A 21,278-nucleotide genomic window follows, 5' to 3' on the forward strand; every position below is an offset into this window, starting at 1 on the left:
AGCTGTCTTCAGAAGAGTTGTGGAACCTGCTCAGGGTTCCCGAGGTGGCAGATTCCTCTGGAGAGCAATTTTCAACAAGGAGAAGTGCTATGGCATGTAATAGACTAACAGGGTGATTGGCACATAAGCTTTCATGGGCAAAGACCCATATGCATCTTGACAAAGTGGATCTTTACCCACAAAAGCTTATATGCCAATAAATGTGTTGGCACAAAGTGCCACAGGATTTCTCATTGTTTTTATGGATACAGAGTAACACAGCTATCCCTCTGGTACAATTTTCAACACTAAACCAGCTTTCAGCAGCACATCTAGGCTGGATCTTGCTAGCGCACAGCCAGCTCTTGCTTTCATCTTTGTTTCTACTGTGAAATAGCTCCAGTATCTGAAGGGTAGAATATTCACTGTCAGTTGATAATTGGACAGTCTCTAGGATGGGTTATACCTAGATGTACAATACCAAACATGGAAAGATCAAAAAACTTCAACAGGACATCTTGGATTTCTTGTGCTCCTGTGACAGCCATCTCCATTGCAGCTGAGTTCTGTTCATTCAGACCTGATATTACCGCACAGCGCAGACCCAACTGCTAGTAAGCAATAGTAGGTGGAGGTTAGTCTGCTTGATAAAGACTTGGTCATTTTTATATATATTTTTGCTATTTAAAAAAAAAAAAAGTCATGGCATATGGAAGGTATTTTAAAGAATCTTACCAGCCTGCCTCACTTTGTGCTTAGGGCTACCTGACAGTGCACAGTGGAAGAAAATTAGTACTCAACAGCATGGAGACTAATTCTGTTCTGATCTCTGACAGGAGATAGATTGTTTTTTTAATATTATTCTCCCCCTTCCCAGTTTTGTATCATATGCCAAGAAAAACACAAAACAGTTTTTGTTCATGCTGCCCGAGGTGTCTGATGAGTCCATTCAGTATCTCTTTGGAGAGTTAGTGAGAAATATGGTGCTGGAATTTTCTAATTTACCTCAGAGCTTTAGAGCAGCAAACTTCTCATGTTGGGATAAAGCAGAGTGCTTTTTATGGCAGTGCATGGGTCCTCACTGACTCAGCAGCAGCTCTAAGAAGTAAATTTGTTCCTTCACTACTAATTGCTACAGCAGCATGTTTATTATAATTAAAGCATCAGGATGCCTGACAAGCATCAAAACTATTTGCATGGAAAATTGGGGTTTCAGTTAATTATTTCTGTAAACCTCGGTGTAGTCTGTAGGAAATTGATTTTTCTTTCATTGAAAGTCTAAATAGCTGAAAACTGAACGCATGGGAGTCATGCATCCATTCTTCTCCCTGGGGCAGGCTCTCCAGCTAGACTTCTCCAATTGTGCACTACAGCTATGTGACTGCCATAATGCATGACCCTCTCCTCCCTCCCTCAAGACACACTGATGTATCACAGGAGATGGTACATCATTAGGAGCATGGCATGGAGACGTGCCAATTAAAACTCCCCTGAGACACCGTAACATCTCCAAATCAAACTGGGTCTATTTTTTGAGGGGGGATTACAAATTCAAAATTTTCCATAGAGAAAAGCTCCATCTTCCTCCCGTCTCTGACGCACATTTATGTCATGTTTGGCACTCTGCAGTGTAGAAGACTGGAAGGGATTCTTGACTGAAGCCAGGAAGTGGAGCTCGTCCTATCAGCCAGAAAGTCTGCTGCCCCATCTACACTCCCAGTTCACATTGGTAGAAGAGAGACTGAATGGTAATCTAAGGCTGACTCAGCTGGCTCAGGTTTTAGGAGCTGTTTGTGCTTGCATTTGTTCATGCCTGACCTCCAGTGACTTTTGCAGTACAATGATACACAGCATATTCTGAACAGAGCCTTGCACAAAGCTGCCCACTGCATTTACTTAGCAACTTGATTATAATTGTATACAAAGCACTGAACTCTCAGAAACATTCCTCTGTTACAAGGCCTTGGGCGATTGGTATTTACCCTGCAGGAATCTCTCCAAATCCTGTTATGGAAGTGGGGGGAAACGACATTAATTCAGGAAAGCAGATCCACTCTTGGTCAGAATCAAGTGTCCTCTCTCCTACTAAAGGGCTCTCTGGGAAGGGCAGACACACTAGCGATAGGACATTGATAACGCATGTTTTTAAAAAGTGCAATGTATTAATAAACATTTTGTATATTTTTGGTCTCAGTTAAGGCTATTACATTAACAATTCTGTAAACCAGAACGGAACTTGACATAAAACATAAAAAATGGAGTAAGGCAAAGCCTAGAGACTAACTTACCTTCAGGCCTATTACAGCCCATCGTAGGCAAATACAAAAAGGCACAGCAGAAGAAACTGAGGTCACTAGAGTCTTTCTGCAGACTCAAGTCCCAGTATTTTACTTTGTGACCAAAGCAGATTTAGATCCGACTCCCACCTAACCTGCCAAGTTCCTTATGAGTTGTGTACAAAGAGTAGGATATTCCTTGTTTTATCCCATAGAGTGCTGAGATTTCCATACTGCAAATCCAAGGACTCCTTAGGGCAAGTGCACAAGTTCACAATCTGTAAAGGAGGGTTAGAGCCAAAAGCTACAGTCCCAATTTTAAACAAATTCCAACATTTTAAATATTTCATTCATCTGTGCAGGCAATGTGTGAGTAAGGGTCTGAAAACCTCCGCTTCACTTTTGCTGTTGGTTCATATTCATCCAAAGGTTCCTGAGCTTGGGCCACTGCAGACCCTTGTGCAATGTACACAGAGTTAATTTTATCCGTTCGCCTTGCTGGCCGGTCCCTCCGTCTCACCACTTGCTGGGACATTTCAATAACCACTGTTTTGCCATGGGATTCTGTCAGTTTGGGAATCCCATAAGGAAGTTTGATATTTGCTGTGGGCATCACTGGATTTCGGCAGGGGACTTTCATCTTCATCAGCACTGAGGATGGTCTGCACCTTGTAACTGAATAGGAGACTGTAGGGGCCAGTGGAAAAGAAGCACTGGTGCCTCTACAAACGTCTTTGGCAGGCACACAGGGGCACTGACCCTGGCCCCAGGATTCAGGTAACACAGTGGCTTTAAAGAAAGAAAGTATGTGGAAGTTAAAGTGCGTTTTTAAAAGTGTAAATTGACACAACTGGTTTTGACCAGATGTCTCAAAAATATGTAAAATGTAACGTAGAGGGTAATAAAAAGAGCGCACACTACCTTAATACTGACCTTCAGTATCCAGCCGCCCTGTTCGGTCCTCTGGTAGGCTCTCTGTGCTCACAGAGGTCTCAGAGTCTAGATTCTCCTCATCAGAGCCTCGCTGGTCAAGCTCAGGTAATCGATATGTTATTTCTTCCCTGCATCAAACACATGTAGATTAGAGCACTCCAGAGAGACAGAGACTTACAATATTTACCAATGCTGCTAACATGAACAGTTCTAAGCTGAGCAGACTTTGGTGGCAAGCAGTCCTGCTCATACACCTCACCAAATTACACCTCAGAATATTTCCTTTGACTGTTAACCTTCACTGCCTCTCCATTCTGACTTTGTACATTACGCTTGACTCTCAACAAAGAAATAACGCAGCATGATGCATCACCTCCCAGAACATGAGGCACTAGCTCAATGGATTTCATTGGCAATGCGAAGATGGGACTCACTTTTCCTCCTTTATTGATTGTATGCGTTCTATCAGAATCTCCTTTTCCCGGTTATCAACATCAGACACCTCTTCTTCTTCCTGCAGGGATCCCAGCTCAGGGATGCTGTTGGCATTTCCCTTGTCTTGGGGACTTTTACTCTGTAAGAAAGTTTGATGTGTCATGCTTCATAATGAAGAAAAAAATAACCCACACTACCATCAAGTTAGTTATAAAGGATGGGCACGTGAACACGGGGTGAGTGAAGGGGTCCAAGAAAGGAAGAGAGGGACTCATTTTGTTATCCATTCCATATACAGATAGATAGTTTTGAATAGGTCACATGGTAGTTTTAATTTGCTTTGAAGGTTTAATTTCACCTCATTTGTTATAACTTTTTTTTCATGTTGTTCAATATAGAGAAAACATTTGCCAACACTTGTTTAGCTGAGACAGTTAACTACAAATCTGTAACTACATATTATAACAATAAGGAATGGTGATGTGAGGAAGGAATTGGACAGCAATGATGCATGCATTCTGGGGAAAGGGCAGAAGTGATGCATGCAGTCTGGATTGTTTTAAAATCCATTTCATACCATGTAAGTTATAATAAGCAGTAAATATCCCATCATGCCGTGATGCCATAAGAAAATTAACCATGCACTCTAAACACATCAGTTTTTGTACGTACCAACACCCCCTCACTGGGAGAAGAAAACCCAAGTTTTACAGGCCAGAGCTAGAGAAAGATGAAGACCCAAATTCACTACATCATGGTAACTTCAAAAATTTTTTTGTTTTTGTTTCTGGACAGTTCTATCACTGTGATATTTTGCAATGTATGTGTTAGGAGGGTCCATAAAGGTAATATTTAAGGCATTAAAAACATTTTAATCTACCTACGCACAGAGGTATTTGATCTCTCATTATCAAAGACCTTCTTATTCCATAGTACATATTTCACTCTGCTAAAGCATCTTGTTAGCAGTATCAGCCAGAATCAAATCAGTAGGTCAGACACATTTAGGACCTTTTGATTAAAGAAAAAAAAAACTGATTTTTTTCACTTCTGTCAGATTTCTAGAGTACACTGACCAGTTGTATCAGGTTTGAATCAGCCAACATCCTGAGGTTCATATGTGGAATCTCACTGTTTGGCTGTCACAATTCTCACATATAGGATTAAAAACAGCCATGCAAGGTTAACACATATTTGTGTAACACTATTTAACTAATCAACAGGCTCTCTTCATCCCATTGATTTCAAAGCAGCACTCCATGGTGAAATCTTGAAGGATGCTCTGCTTTAATTATTATTATTATTTTAAATCAGCAGCATGATAAGGCCAAAGAATCATAAAGAAATCTCAGTGCAAGATCTGTCTGGTACTAAGAACCTTTCTTTGTGCAGTTAGACTACAAGTCCTTTGGGGCTAGGATGATCATGTGTCTGAGACTGATGGACTCTCTTGTAAAGCACTACTTCATGCTGAGCAACTAGAGTTGGGGTTTCTACAGCATTTCCATGATATCCGCCAACCATTTTCAGTCACTCATAGCTTTATGAAACCTCCCCAGCTCTGGAGCCAAAATTTTTCCAGGTTTGGCCCCTGCTTAAAGCAAAATTTGTGTTATTGACTCACCCTATCCAAGTTATTCAGCCGTTGACATAAAGCAGGACATGAATTCACGTTTACTAATTATACAAAACAATCTTGTTTCAAGCCACTGCAGTGCCAAAAAAGGAGGGAAAGAGCCTGCCCCCAAATAAGTGTCCTGGAGGCCCTCCATTTTGATTTTCCCACATTTGGAAATTGCTCTTCTCACATGGGCAGTAGCGTAGGTAGGAATTACTACTCTGACAATGATCCCAGTGCTCACAGCCTGTACTGTATGCACACATGAAGCTACACACTCATCTCTGGAGTCCCCTGGTCCCAGCCAACCAGGATCTGATGAAGGAATGGTCATCTGTCTGCTCTCTCTAACCACCTCCCCTCAACTGAGAATTAACACTGTGACTAGGAGCCAGAAATTGTAGGTCCACATCTTCCATTCAAGGGCTTTAATTCTCTGCATTCCAAAGTTTCTTAAGAAAGCCCCACATCCCTTCTTTTGGCAGGAAGCTGGAGCAGTGCTTACAGTGTGCATGTGCACTGACAGCCACTGAATCAAACTGTAAACCCCATTATTGAGTGGAAACCACTTCAAGCCAGGGGCTGCTCTTGCACCCTTAGTTCCAGCACCTGTGCCTTTTGGGAGGCAAATGCCATTGCTCCTGCTTGAAAGAAGCAGTAACTGAGCCTGGCAGTGGTGACATAACTTACTCAAAGATGCACACAGAGTTTTGTTGTTTGCGCAGCTAGATACAGAATCGAGATCTCGGAGTACGTGACTCATGTTTTATACTAAACCACCCTGTGCCAGAGAAAAGGTATCAACTCTCTTTAGTATAAAGTTTATGATTGGTCCTATTCCCAAACACTAACCATTTGATCAGAGTCTGTACCATTGCACAGCCAGGCTTGCAGAGGTGACTTTGACACAACTGTAGCTGAGATTGTCACAGAAGTACCAGAGACTGCAGCGAGAGCACACTCTGAACAAGTGAACTGCCATAGCTTTTGAAATGAAGGGCTCCCCTTCTGTAGGTTACTAGGCAACACACAGGCACAGCTGCCTCACAAGCCTACTTATGGAGCTGCTGGACTGGTGCCCAGATGCTCTCTGTACTTACATCATTCTGAGGTTCTTCCTCCTCAGCACACTGAGCTCACTCAAATTCAGACTTTCACATGGCAGAGGCCTAGTTCCCGCTGCAACACAGGGCTGGGCCAGCTGCCTTTTCATTATAATCCAAGGTCAGTAACTAGCACTTGGTCATTAACGCACTGACTAGGTTGGAAGGGTCAGGCCACAGTGAATTTCTACCACCTCAAGGGAACTGCTATACAGCCCCACTGTGATGTGAGGCCTGTTACTCATCATAGTGCTTACCGTGTTCTGACAGAGCAAAGAGAGTCGTCGGAAAGCAATGCTCTCAGCTGCTTCTAGCTGGTTAATTTCATCCATTTTTATCTTGTATCTTCTCATCTGTTCCTTTATTAGCATTTCCACACACCTGTGTGAAAGTGCAAGAGTTCAGTCAGCAGCCTGAATACCCACACGTGCTTACGAACAACCATGTGGGATGGGATGCATCACCACCATATGGACATTCAACATGCTGCTGGTGAATACACTTAGCTCAGGGATGTCACACACAACTGTGGATGGTCCTCTCTCAAACTAAAATCTCCAGAGACTGGTGTGTATGAGTGCAGGATGAAAAGTCTCCACAGACAAGCAGGACTGGATGCAACCAAAAGCAGTGCTGCAGATGGCGAATGTTCTGACTTGGATAATCCAAACCTTGCACACTGTGACTCCATGCAACAATGGGAAGTGAACACGCATCACCCATGCTGCTAGCTAGTCTCCTCTACCTGCTGTCCTCTCCCTGCTCCAGCACAGACACTGATGGGGACAGAATGTTCCCTTTACTGCCCTTCTCCAGCTTTACAGACCCATGGGAAGAGAAACTGAATCAGAAGTTGGAAAAAGCCAATGCTTTATTATTTTTCAACCACTTCTTTCATTTCTGCTCTGGCTCTTTCTTTGAAATGACTGAGGCATGTCCAAGGCGAGCAGTGTAGCAAGGGTGGTGATAAGCACAGAGTGGTAGAGAAGCTGCAGTAAAGCCAGCAATGCTAGTGATTAGCACAAAGAGCCTATGGGCACAATCCTCAAATCAGAGAGGTTCAGAGGTAAAAGCTGAAAGCCTCCCAGGTGGGCACGTGACAGTGTTTTATTTCTGTGCCCTGCCATATAAGTAATAGTTCTCAGCACAGCTATATGATAGCTGTTTATATGTGAATGGTGTTACTTTTTGGCCAATTGTGATTTTTATTTTACATAGACAGATTTAACCCACCATGCTGTAACGTATCCCTCTCCAACTATGCAAGCCCTGCTCGCAAAACAAATAAAGGAAGCAAATCCATAACATTTTCTATCATTAGTTTGAATTCAGAATTGTTAAGACTCTTTGTTATTAATGCAGTTACAGTTGTAGCCTGATGCCCTCATGAAGATTGGGATCTGTTGTGCCAAAACCACAGAAACCAGAGTCAGAGCCAGGGTTAGAACTCAGGAGCTGCGTCTACACGTGCACGCTACTTCGAAGTAGCGGCAGTAACTTCGAAATAGCGCCCGTCACGTCTACACGTGTTGGGCGCTATTTCGAAGTTGAAATCGACGTTAGGCGGCGAGACGTCGAAGTCGCTAACCCCATGAGGGGATGGGAATAGCGCCCTACTTCGACGTTCAACATCGAAGTAGGGACGTGTAGACGATCCGCGTCCCGCAACATCGAAATAGCGGGGTCCTCCATGGCGGCCATCAGCTGGGGGGTTGAGAGATACTCTCTCTCCAGCCCTTGCGGGGCTCTGTGGTCACCGTGGGCAGCAGCCCTTAGCCCAGGGCTTCTGGCTGCTGCTGCTGCAGCTGGGGGTCCGTGCTGCATATACAGGGTCTGCAACTAGTTGTTGGCTCTGTGTATCTTGCACTGTTTAATGAAAGTGTGTCTGGGAGGGGCCCTTTAAGGGAGCGACTTGCTGTTGAGTCCGCCCCATGACCCTGTCTGCAGCTGTGCCTGGCTCCCTTATTTCGACGTGTGCTACTTTGGCGTGTAGACGTTCCCTCGCTGTGCCTATTTCGATGTTGGGCTGAGCAACGTCGAAGTTGAACATCGACGTTGCCAGCCCTGGAGGACGTGTAGACGTTATTCATCGAAATAGCCTATTTCGATGTCGCAACATCGAAATAAGCTATTTCGAAGTTGGGTGCACGTGTAGACGTAGCCAGGATGTGCAGGCTCCTAATTCTGTACTCAATCCTGCAGCCTGTTACAGGGCTCAAATTTTTCCATCAGATAGTTCTAGCATGGACTAAAGTGCAAGACATACACAACAGTATTGGAGAGACGCACTGGCTGGTGGGGCAATTTCAGTGCATAAAGACCTCTGCAGCACACTGAGTGCTGTGACTTACATGGTTGTCTTTGACACATCCTTCATACTGGTGAGTGGGTCAGAATTATCAGGACAGCGCAGGATACACGGAGCAAAGACGATTGCCAGGGCATTGGCTGACATGCGGTTGACGTCTTCTACCAGGGCCACTCTGAAATTCAATGTTTGGAACAAAATGAAAATTTCTTAGTAACTGTTGCTAGAAAACAAGTAATCTGATGACACTTTGCTGCCGTCTCAGCATAGCAGCTGTGGGAGATGTTCCAGAGCAGTTCAAAACATGGCAGAGGGTATAAGGATTTTTGTTTCTTTTTAAATAAGTGAATTTTATAACTTGTTGCATGAAAAAAACCATGAATCCACATCTACTGAGGCAGCCTGGATGAGCCTTGGCCAGCCATTCAATGCCTCTATTGTGAGTCAGTTATTACCCTATTTTCAGACTCCTGCTTAGGTCTTCTGCACTTCATGCGCCTTGCCAGCAGTAACCCAGCTCATCACTAGAACATGTATAGGCACTTGCAGTGCTCACATTGCCTCTGCCATTCAACTGCACTAACATCCCTACACAAAAAAGCAGCCAAGTAGCACTTTAAAGACTAACAAAATAATTTATTAGGTGAGCTGGAGAAGTGGGTCTGTCCCACGAAAGCTCACGTAACAAATTATTTTGTTAGTCTTTAAAGTGCTACTTGACTGCTCTTTTGTTTTGATAGTATATAGACTAGCACAGCTTCCTCTCTGTTACAATTTAACATCCCTACAGTATCTGCCCTCTAACCACACTAATCCCTACATTCCAGGCTGCTCAAACCCACCACTCAGCCACGACCTACAGTTACACTTACCAGCTAACACTGCTTGGCTCACCTGATACAAATAGACCAGATGGCAGGAGAGATGGGGAGAAGGATCATAGAATGAGAACTGAAAGGGACCTCTTGAATCATTGAGTCCAGCCCCCCGCACTCATGGCAGAATTAAGAACCATCATTGTAGCCCACCCCGACAGGTGTCTGTCTAACCTACACTTAAACATTTCCAATGGTGGAGATTCCACAACCTCCCTAGGCATTTTATTCCCAGGCTTAACCACCCTGATAAAAGTTTTTCGTAATGTCCTACCCTAAATCTCCCTTGCTGCAATCTAAGCCCATTGCATCTTGTCCTATCATTAGATATTAAGGAGACCCTCCTCCTTGTAACATTTTACATACTTGAAAGCTTACATTGCCTCTCTGTCTTCTCTTTTCCAAACTAAAAAAACCCCAGTTCTTTTCAATCTTCCCTCAAAGGTCATATTTTCTAGACCTTTAATAATTTTTTGCTCATCTCTGTACCTTCTCCAGTTTCTCCACATCCTTCCTGAAATGTGGGGCCCAGAACTGGATACAGTACTACAGTTGAGGCCTAACCAGCACAGAGTAGAGCAGAAGACTTACTTCCTGCTTCTTAGTTAAAACATTCCTGCTAATGCATCCCCAAACGATTAGGTGATTTTGGTTTTTTGGCAACACTGTAGACTCATATTTAGTTTGTGATCCACTATGACCCCTAGATCCGTTTCTGCAATACTCCTTTCCTAGGAAGCCATTTCCATTTTTAGATTGTGCACATGCTAAGGACCAACCCTAAATTCTCACCTTTATCAAGTCAGTCTTTCACATAAAGCAGTAAAATCCCTACTCAGATTCCAAGAAGGGTCAGGCTGTCAGAAAGCTTCCAAGACAAATTAAAAATTCCACATGACAAATATACTTATCTCTTTGTCATATGGCTTTTTAAAAGAATAATTGGAAGGTGACAGCAGAGGGAGACTGGAACCAGTGCAGATAAAATTCAAAGGAAAGGAAAGATTATTACTTGACAAGGTGAAAGACAAGTCGCTCCAGGGTGTTGTGATTGGCTTGTGGAAGCTGTTCAAGGACACTGTAAATGGCAACAAGTTGCTCCTGCTTTTCTGGTAGCTCTGCATAAGAAGAGACAAGCACAGCAAGATCTCAAGGTGCTCAGGAGCCCACAGCAATGCTAAAGCAGCAGACAATTAACTCCAGAACATTAGATTGCTCTTGGAGGGATCTGATGACCTTAACCTAAAGGCACCGCTGAACCTATACACCTCTCATATTACTTAATATTTCGGAAGCTGTGGCTGTCACTTCATTTACTCACCAGTACAGTGAGAGAAAACAGCACACAGCAGATGGTATTAGTTTCCCCCCTTCTTCACAAACTTGTCACAGCATGGTAAGGACACAGCGACAAATGCAAGGACTGTCAGACTGTCCGCATTTTTTTAACTTAATCCACTCATTGGTTTTCCCCTCAAGAAAGGGCAGTATCATTACAGAGGCTGCTATTCTGAAAAGAGATAAAAGAATTCTGACACCAGAAAGCCAAAAATGGACCCCTCTCCCCACCTCAAATTTTTGTTCCCTAGGACAGACAGACTGCTGTACAAATTACTAGGAAGAGACCACATAATACACAGTGCTGGGGCATTAAGCCCTACTTCAAGATAGAGGAAGAGAAAATGCACTGCTGTTACTCTACAAATGGTTGATAAAACCCACCTACTGCTCGCAGAAAGTCACCATACTGTGCGAAAGTCATGAGTGGGTCAGGTAATTCCCGCAGCCATTGCTTGAGGATGCCAGTGATGGTGTGAATGGGAAAATTCTCTAATTTCACTGAATTTGAATCTGAAAAGAGAGAGTTACTTGAGTTAGCCAAGCTGATGTCTTTGATGCACGCAATCAGCTTGCACAGATGGGAGCCTACAAATAATTAAAGCACAAGTGTATCTACTCCCGTGAAGCCTAAGTGGCTGCTCGAAATGTACCTGAGAGAGATGTATTTATGAGCATGAACAGATTATCAAGTTAATCAATAATATCAGCTCCATGCTGCCCAGTTTAGTGCAGATCAATTTTTCTGATTTGAAAGACAGATGCTCTCAGAATAGCAGGACAATTGAATTCTGTGCTGGGAAGCAGGAAAGGCTGAAAACATTATTTAGACATACCTGTCTGTAGCAACTGTTTCAGCTCCCTCATGCGATTTGCTGACCCCGATTTCCTGTAGATTCCTTCCGTGTAAAGGCCATGCATTTCCACATACTCTAGTAGTTTCTCCATGACAACTGGGACCGAATTCTTATCGCTGGTTAAGGAACTCACGCACACTCCGAAGTGATGGGACTCTACACCTTGGTTGTCCTGGAATTGATGTAGATCAAGTGTCATTTGGACTCCAGCTCCCAAGTCACAATAGGCTTCTCCCCCTCCCTGCTTGTTATGTTGTATCTGAGCCTATGTGAGACTCAGCGCTTTGCACTGTGTGCTTCAGTTTCTGTGTGTACTGCACCAGTGTCTAGGGTTGGGGACCCTCAGAAGCAAGTGAGGCAGCTCCCACTGCCTGCACATAAGCATGGAGGATGGCCCTTTGTAACCTGAGAACCAAACAGAGGATGTGACCAGGGTACATTCTGCTCATGAAACGAGACAGAGACCAGGAGGAGGGGCAAAAGGGATTTTGGAAGCTAGGTTGCTGCAAGATGGCCAGGGACACAGAAGGGGGAGTCCAGGGCATCTGGCTTCCCCAGGGTCATTTATGGAGCACTGAATGCTTGGGGGCCAGACCCAAGGAGACCTTCATGGAAGAGGCTCCTGGGTCTGAACGGCATGCCCCAAGGAGAGCCACACCACCCAGAGTCCTGCCTGGCTTCATACATAGCAGTTCCAGAGCATTGGACCAGTGACTTCATCACATCATGTGCGTTAATAACTTTTGGTTACAGGACATCCACTAGTGAGAATGGCACCTGAGGTCGAGCACTGGCTGAGATTCTCAGTTGTTGGTACAATCATTGCCTAACACATTACAGACGTACTCTAAGGATGGGCCTTCTTTTACCTTTTTCCCACAGGGCAATGTGCAGCAGCTCTGAGTTTTGGACATGCATTTCTTGTGGCAAATCAACTTGCAAACTGCAGAGGAGAGGGACAGTTACAAACATCACAACAGATTCAAATGCTAAGTTTCCTCTGTTTCCCCTCTGCTGTTAGTCTCTCTATAGTCCGAGAAAGCTGCAGCCTGGCATTTCCCCCCAAACCCAAATTACCTTTCGCCAGCAAGATGGAAAAACATTCTTAGTTGTAAGGTTGCTCCAGCTGGGATTTGACAATATTCTCTCACGTTATTCTTAGTTGTAAGGTTGCTCCAGCTGGGATTTGACAATGTTCTTTCACGTTATTAGGAAACTCAAGTGGGAACTTCACCTCACCCTGAATTCTTCAGCCACAGAAAAGGGACATGCAGTTGTTTTGCGTGATGCCCTTCATGGAGCAGGATCTGTCACCTGTGCCAGCTAGCTTGTGACTGTACCCCTATGGCAACTTATCTAGGTGTTCCACAACTGCAAGATCTTACCTGTCCAGGCACCATCAGTTGCAAAGCATTCCCAGCAATTATCCCCAATGAGGCTGTGCCTGTCACCCCCAAAGTTATAAGGGCTCTGCGATTTTAAAAACTAGGGGCAAGAATGAACCGTTTCCACTTACTACTGCAAAGACATGCCTTCTCCATAGGCCAGATGTAGGACGAGCACTGCTCACATGACTGCCGAATGCTCACTTGGTAGCTGGTGAACACGTGGCCATTGTACTCCTCAATCTGGGTGGGGAAAGGGAAAAGTTAATAGCTCAGATTGTTTCTGAAGAAAATAAAGGGAGTCGTCACCACCTAACTTCTTCTCTTGTCCACAATTACAACTTACAGCCTTAAACCAGGAATTGGCATTAATTTTTGATGCAGTATTTTTCTCTATCCTTTAATGCAGCTGTTTTCTTACTCTCTTTTCTGGTGGCTTTTGTGCACAGTACAAGTATTTTCATGGAGCCATCCACAACAATGCCATGAGCTTTTCCATGTGAGGTAACTTAACGTTCAGATACCAATAACTACTACCGGGAATTTCAATGTTCCTTCCAGCGTGCACTACTCTGCAGTAAATTATATCTGTCCTCATGTTTCAAATCATGGTAACTATCTTCAGCAAATTTTTTTTTAAGGTATTAAGTGATTCTGAAAATACCTCGCATACCACAAGAATCATTCTGCTGCCTTGATGAAACATGGAAGACAACAGTTCCAGAGCAACATGACTCAGTTAAATTAGTTTAGCATGCAACCTAAGGGCCGTCTACAAGACAAAAATAACTTCAAAGTTGCTTACTGTGAAGTACAACTTCAAAGTAGGGCACTACTCCATTCCCAGGAATGGAGAAAGGATTTTGAAGTTAGGCTCCCTTACTTTGAAGTAAGGGAAAACGTGTGTAGACTTACTGCTGGCTACTCTGAAGTACTGCCTAACTTTGAAGTTAGTTCCTAGTGTAGAAGCACCCAAGAAGTCACATTAGTTTAAGCAACTTTTTGTGAGAGAAGGATAATGTGGCATCTAGTCAACCATGGCTGCGGATTTCATGCATTACCACAATTTAAAAAAAACTCACTGCACGGTCTTGTTTTCGTTTCTTTTTCTGGCCTTTGTTTTGCTGCAATGAGATACATAAAGACGTGTTAAATGTGCACTCCAAAGATTTCTTCTCCCCTCTCAACTTCATAGTCCCTACTCCATCTCTTTCATCTGAGGTTCCACATTGCAGCCTCCATCTGCTAGCTTAACACAGCTGGACAGGGTTCCTCTCACACTTCAAACCATCTCCTGAATCTGTCACAGGGGTATGTGTGTGTCATTGTCTGGTGATAAAGCACTAGCATTATGGAACCGTACATACTAAGAACTTGGGAAATTTTACAAAGATTCTTCCCAAATTAATCTTGGTATTTCAGTAATCTTAAAAAAATGCATAAGGATGAGAAATACTTTCAAATATACTGTCCAAAGTCTGTAAGAATCTATTACCAGATTCTGGATTCAGGATTAATAAATGAAAAAAAAAAATTTCTGAAAAGGACATATGTGAGAAAGTAACACGGACTCTTTATGATGACAATTTTAGGAAAAATATGGTTCTAACTCTCTAAACAGCTTTAAAAAAACTTTTTCAAACACCATTTGACTAGTGGAAAGCAAGTACTATACCTTGTGCTGCTCCAACTCGTCTCTTCTTGCATATCCTCGGGAACACTCATCAAGAAGAGATTGGAAGAGATTTAAAACCAGCTTGACGTCCTCCTCTTCTCTCTCTTTCGCAAGATTTATAACAAGAAGCTGATAGTTTTCCATCAGGTCTTTATAGCCTACATGGATTTGCCCGTTCTAGGGGAAGTAAAGGCCTTATTCAAATATGAACAATCAGTGTAATACAAAAAAACAAACAGTCCTGTAGCACCTTAAAGACTAACAATTTTATTTATTATGTAATGAGCTTGTGTGTGGTTGGTTTTTTTGAAAGTGCAGACTAACACAGCTACTCCACTGAAACAGAATAATACAGTGCATTGTTCTTTTTTTCCCCAGACATTAACTTTCATGTTGAAACACTGCTGGATAACTTTTAATGGTCATCCACTGGGAATTAATGCAGCAACACAAATGAGCTGATGACAGTAAAGTCCAGCCATCTTTGCAGCAGCACTGTAACGACAGCCAGAGGGGTGATGAGAAAGGAAAAGAAAAATGCATCTTCTTGAAGAGTATCAGTTTGCAGAGTTTTGCATTTGCACCCTACTTTTGTCATGAAAATAAAAAAGTAATGAAATATTAAATCATTGTTAGAAATTCCTACTTGCATACTGAAAGACTACAGAGAACACAAACAAGCAAAGCTAGAGCATTCATTTTAAATGCTTAGCTCTAACTGATTTTGCAAAGAGCTGGTGTGATATTCACATTGCTTTTAGGTCTAGTAAGTTACGTTACTTACGGGAACAGAATACATGGTTTTGATATTTCCTCTAAACTTTTCTGTGGCTTCAAAAAATAAACATTCAATAGCAGACTTCTGGGAGTTCAAATCATTTATCTGAAAGGCAATGATGTTTGTCACAAACCTATTTCAGAAGAGAACATTCAGGCCGTACTAAATTTAAGCTAACCCTTTTGGATCAGAGATTTCAGAAGCTTCTAATGGTCCAAAATGGGATTTTGTGATGCAGCTAGAAAATACCAAGGAGTTCTGTCACACCTGGAAGATAACACTTGTCTGTCTCCTTCTCCAATGACTGTGTTCTTATCCATAAATTCCTGTGAACTTTAGCTTACTGCCTGAATACAAGAACAAAGGTAACTTGCCATGGGAGGGGAGCACTATATGTATTTGGAACATCTGGACTAAGAAAAAAATCCATCTTGTGTCAAGTTATTAAATCACTTCCCTAACTTTTTGAACCCCACAGTAAGTTATTAGAGTGGCAAAAACATTCATTCAAAACAATCTGATAGTTCTGCTCAGCACTTGCACTTGCATTTTTGTATGAGATCCCTCTAGTAGCAATGTCCGATTTACATTTTGAGAAAACAAAAAAAGATGCAGCTCTTTATGCAGTGGCAAGTCACAAGAGTAAGAGGTAGCTGAAGACTCAGTGTCGTGGCCACTCTGTTCATGGAACTCCTGGTCAAAAGGACATCCCCACATACAGCAATGACAGAACAGGGGTGAAAGAAGTGCCTCAGGTCTGTTCACATAAGAGTTTCTAAGTTGACCTGCTCTGGAAGTCTGGGCACTAAAACATCTTAAAAGGTGAGAAAATACATAAGATATAAATCATAAAAAGTTTCTACTCCAATTTATGTTAGCCAACAAGAAGTAAAAATGGAGTGAGAAGAACTGTAATCGTATAATTTGTCCTACAACAGTGATCTGCATTGCATTCTACTTCACTGCATCTCACCTTCTTTAGAAGGAACTCATCAAGGTATTTCAGCTCATTGGCATTTGTTATCTCACGGAACACAGATGCTGGCCACTTCTCAGACACTGCTGAAATCTTGCTGATTTTAATAGCACGGTTTTTCTTCCCTTTGCTAGTTTCTTTCACCAGTTGCTCTCCTGCTTGGGGATGAGTTGGGTATCCAGAGGAGGCTAGGAAAAATAATTGTTATCTATTTTAGGCAGGAAGATAGAATTTTGCAGCTTTATTTCCCTCAGCTCCCCTGCACTGCACCATGGAAAGCATGGAACAGGTCACAACTGTATTTTGTAATCACAGCAACTGCTTTTAAACAATTCATTTCATAGCAATTTCCAATAAACACAAGGTTGAGTCAAACCTGTATCACCAGAAATATGTAAAGTAACAAAGAAGTCTACAATGATCTTGTACTCTGCACAAACTTTTAAGAGAAGGTAAACCAAATGCAATTCTGAAGAAGTTTCTTTGGATTCCAAGCTGAGACTTGGACAAGACTCTCGGCATCAGAAACATGGAAATATACGTATCTCATAGAGCTGGAAGGGACCTCAAAAGCTCATTGAGTCCAGTCCTCACAGCAGGACCTATCCCTAACATTTTTTTTAAAATCTAACCTATCCCCTAGCCCCTTTTTAAAAGAGCTTAGAGACAAGTTTCCAAGTGCTCAGCAACTACAGCTGGCAACTGATTTGCTGAAGACTTCAGCTTCCATTTAGACAGCAAAAGGGCATCAGGTGACATTAGTGAAGCGAGATATAGACATACATACATATCTCATAGAACTGGAAGGGACTTTAAGAGTCCACTCACAGCAGGACCTATCTCCATCCCTGCCCCCTTGAGGACTGGGCTCACAACCCTGGATTTACAAGGCCAATGCTCTATCCACTGAGCTACCCCTTCCCCACATTGCCTCAATGGGAATCAGAACAGAATTGTAAAGTTTTGCTTTGATCATATATGATTTTTCTGAAAAACGAAGATAATTTTGATCATAGAACATTTCTAGTATTTGCAGAGTCTTAATTTCACTGAACACATGAAGGGAAAGCTGCCATCCACAGGCACCTCTGGCAATTCAAAAAGGACAAGTTTTAAGATAGTCACTGTGGCTCTAATGCTGTGAAGATTGTACATTTAGTTGCTTGCCTGTTCCTGGAAGAACCAGAGCCGAGTAAACTCACCTTCTAATGCTTTTTGTGACTCCACTGCTTCTGACATCTGAATACATGACAGAATAGCAAGACGCTCTCCTTCCTCCATTACATCTGGACTCTCTTTACCATATTTCTTCTCTGGTTTCTTTCCCAGCAGCCTGCGCAGAGGACTTTTAAATGTGGATCTGAAGGTAAAAGCAGGTTGCACATTTCTTTTCCATTTTTGTAATGGAAGCTTCCTTTATACAGCCACAGACAGGCTTTCAGGGAAAGGGTGTGCTCAGCTGTACACTTAATGGCCATGACAGTGAGGAATAAAATCTTGAGAATGTAAGTTCCAAGTGCAAACAAGGTAAAGCAAGAGGAAGGAAATGGAAGGAGGTAATGTCTACGTGTATTATATTTACCACACAGCTTTCAAGAATGAAGAGAGGAGACATTATCTGAAATGGTCAATCACGAAGTTATAGATGTTTATCATAGACTCACAGAACTGTAGGGAACCTTGAGAGGTCATCAAGCCCAGTTCCCTGCACTCACAGGAGGACAAAGCACCATCTAGACCATCTCTGACAAGTGTTTGAGAGGTTCTTTAAAAAATCTCCATTGATGGAGATTCTGCAACCTCCTTACACAATTTATTCCAGTGCTTAACCACCCTGGCAGGTAGGAAATTTTTCCTAATGTCCAACCAAAATCTCCCTTGCTGCAATTTAAGCCCATTGCTTCTTATCCTAGCCTCAGAGGTCAAGGAGAATAAATGATAATTCACAACTTTTCCAAAAATCTATTGGTAGACCAAAGTTCCAAGAACAATGAATGCACAATCAAAAAAATGCAATTCATGTCTATTATTGATACTAACACTTTTTTGCTAACTGGCAGAGAAAAATATTTTTAATTTTTCCTTATCTTGTCCCACAGCACTATACTCATACACAGACACAGATGCAATGATTTGGCATAACAGGGTACGCTGTGGAAAGGGCATGTTCTTTGGTTCGGTTGGTTGACGTTAATCCCAGAGACACACATACACAAAACATACTTGGCATCTATTGGCTGGCTAGGTGGCTGCATTGAGGCAGCTGAATCCAAGGGTGATAACTGTTCATTGGACTTCTTTTGCACTGTCATTTTCTTGTTACGCTTCTCCACTGCCATTGTTTCTAGAGACGGCTACAGAATATTAAAGAAATAAAACCACCTTTAAAATCTAGCCTATGAAGAAAGTGCTAACTTATGTACTTAAGTTTCATCGTCTAAGAAATCCACCAGGCTTTTTTTGTGTACAACAACTGAAAGAATCTGCTTTGTTCAATTTGTAGTATTTTCATTGTGCAACGCAATGCCCAATTATATATAATGCCTCATCTGGGGGTTCATTTGTGAAAATATATAACATTCAACGCACATGTTGTGTAATAGTTGGCAAAAAAAACCTACTGTATTACATGAAAATTAAGCAGAAGTAGACTTAAAAGGAACTTGGACTTACAGTACACACAGCAGTTCAAATACACACAAAATTCTATGCTTCACCTTCCTAACAAGGCAATTAAGGAAAGCAGAAATATACTTCTGAAGAGTGCAAATACCTGAATCATGGTGACAGACTGAGGACGGCTAGCAATATCATCCAGCGAAGTAGTAGTCCCTTTATTTCTGTAAGATTAGAAGAGTATTAGTCTTCATTGAAAAAAACAGACTTTCTACTCAAGGATCAAAGTTCTTATTTTCAGACTGTTCAGGACAAAATATCTAACCCACATTGATGAACAGTTATAACGTATACTGGCAAATCCTTCAGATTTAAGCATTTAAAAAAAAAATCTCGTGTTGATTTTTAATCTGTGCAGGATCATCTTAATTTGTGGATTACAATAATGTGGGTCTCTCTTATAATGTCTTTATATTTAAAAATAAAAGATCATTTACTTTAAATTTTGTCTATCACAAACATGGAGCCAAAGCTGGGGGTCTGAAGAAACTGGCTATTTTGGAGCAACTTTTTATCTATTGGTACAGGAAAGGAAGGTCTCTGAGAAATGTGAACCAACAGCAGGTACTGATGTACTAGGTAAGGCTCTACGCTCACAATGGATCCACAAAATAGTACCAGATCCTTTGGAAAATGCTTTAGTTTCAAGGTAGCTCAGCAAGAATATGAGATTTTACACACATAGACCTAACTGAGGATCAGGGCGGCCTTAGAACTCAGGACATTTGTAAGCACACACAGAATTCCTTTGCCCTAAGTTGGGGCCAGGAGCACAGGCTGCCACAATATCCTAGCCTAAATATTTTTACCATGGATTTTTCTAAAGTTAGTTGTTATTGACCAAGAATCATCAAAGCAACTGGGAAAGCTGTACTTACTCTACTAGTGTCTGAGGAGATTGCCCAGATTGGTTTCTTTCATCGAGAGATTGACTCAGCACATCATTTTGACCAGCCTCTGACTGTCTCTTTCCTTTCCATTTCTCCCGCTTGTCCTTCAGTTTCCCTGGGTCATCCAGATACCTCTGGATGTGGAAAGAGGTGGGGCTGTCCAGATCTTTGTCCACCTTCGAGGTTTGGTGTTTATTCTTATTTCTGTAATGTTCATCTGCAGTCTGAAAGCTTCTGGTGGCAGCAAGATTATTTTTAACATTCAGTGAGAGATCTGATGGCCTTTCAGAACAATTGAAGCTTTGGCTGCCTTTTATTTGATTCTTTTGGCTCTCCTGAATTTTCAGTTTATCAATCTCCTTATCATGTAGTACTTCCTGTTTTGGTTCATTGGATTGTGTGGGAAAGGAGGCATCACTGTTCAGTATTTCACCCGGGACCTGTGTGTCTGAAAGTGTTTTGTTTTCTTCCAATGGGATTCTCTCTCCCTCTGTACTTTGTGAAAGGACCCTGTCTTCAGTGGTGAATTTGTTTGGCTCTTGGGCTGTTTCTGCAATCTCTTTAACTGTGGTTTCTTCATGACATACTAAAGACTGCTCCTCTAGGGGGAACAGGACATGCTTATTCTGTAATTTATTATGTTCCAGACCCCTTTGCCGTCGAGATTCCCGTTTCTCTCGACTGCTTGTGACCTTTTCATGGCCATCTGTTACGCTCTTCTGAGAAGGAATGGCCTTTTCTGTAGTTCGGTTCCGTTCTTCATCTTGATCATTCGGATCACGATCTACTCCTGTTGTCATCAGTTCAATATCTTGATCTAGCTGCATTTCAGGTTTTACAGACAACTGCTCCAATACCAGTTCAGTACTATCTTCATGGCTTTTACTATCCCCTCCCTCTTGAACTTGTTGCATTTCCTGTTGCTTTTCCTGGATCTTTCCCTTTTCCGCAATCATCTGTTGAAATCTAGGTTAAAACACATATTAAAGACAGGATGCGTAAGGCTGAACCTGGGTAAGAAGCACGGCTGAGTTAAGCATGGCTCACAGAGTACAACTAGCAGGTATCCTCAAATTTGAAGTCCCAGTCTGGCTGCCTAGAGCCTCTGCAAGCTGCAGCTCTAGAGCAACGATTATGACATCTGTAAGCTGCCACTGTAGCCTGCTTGTTTACTCT

At 42.3% G+C, this 21,278-nt stretch overlaps 1 protein-coding gene across 7 annotated transcripts in view; it reads right to left on the minus strand.

The window, feature by feature from the left end:
- Window positions 1-1,483: 1,483 nt before the first annotated feature.
- MYO9B (myosin IXB) overlaps window positions 1,484-21,278 on the minus strand; it is an 82,943-nt gene continuing 63,148 nt past the window's right edge. For 3 of the 7 annotated variants that reach the window (XM_074977975.1, XM_074977972.1, XM_074977973.1), the window contains 19 exons: window positions 20,091-21,068; window positions 19,310-19,376; window positions 18,760-18,890; window positions 17,739-17,896; window positions 16,534-16,724; window positions 15,567-15,665; window positions 14,783-14,959; window positions 14,190-14,231; window positions 13,239-13,350; window positions 12,592-12,665; window positions 11,702-11,894; window positions 11,250-11,378; window positions 10,540-10,645; window positions 8,696-8,827; window positions 6,602-6,725; window positions 4,296-4,343; window positions 3,623-3,762; window positions 3,189-3,316; window positions 1,484-3,044 (listed from right to left, as the gene is read on the minus strand). In XM_074977975.1, the coding sequence (XP_074834076.1) occupies window positions 2,602-3,044; window positions 3,189-3,316; window positions 3,623-3,762; window positions 4,296-4,343; window positions 6,602-6,725; window positions 8,696-8,827; window positions 10,540-10,645; window positions 11,250-11,378; window positions 11,702-11,894; window positions 12,592-12,665; window positions 13,239-13,350; window positions 14,190-14,231; window positions 14,783-14,959; window positions 15,567-15,665; window positions 16,534-16,724; window positions 17,739-17,896; window positions 18,760-18,890; window positions 19,310-19,376; window positions 20,091-21,068 (3,472 nt within the window). In that variant the 3' untranslated portion in view covers window positions 1,484-2,601. Of the gene's footprint in view, window positions 3,045-3,176; window positions 3,317-3,622; window positions 3,763-4,295; window positions 4,344-6,601; window positions 6,726-8,695; window positions 8,828-10,539; window positions 10,646-11,249; window positions 11,379-11,701; window positions 11,895-12,591; window positions 12,666-13,238; window positions 13,351-14,189; window positions 14,232-14,782; window positions 14,960-15,566; window positions 15,666-16,533; window positions 16,725-17,738; window positions 17,897-18,759; window positions 18,891-19,309; window positions 19,377-20,090; window positions 21,069-21,278 lie in introns of all 7 variants that reach the window. The other 4 variants (XM_074977976.1, XM_074977977.1, XM_074977974.1 and 1 more) reach the window with 4 other exon arrangements.

This window comes from Carettochelys insculpta, chromosome 27 (genome assembly GCF_033958435.1).
Source record: "Carettochelys insculpta isolate YL-2023 chromosome 27, ASM3395843v1, whole genome shotgun sequence".
NCBI classification, from domain to species: Eukaryota; Metazoa; Chordata; order Testudines; family Carettochelyidae; genus Carettochelys; species Carettochelys insculpta.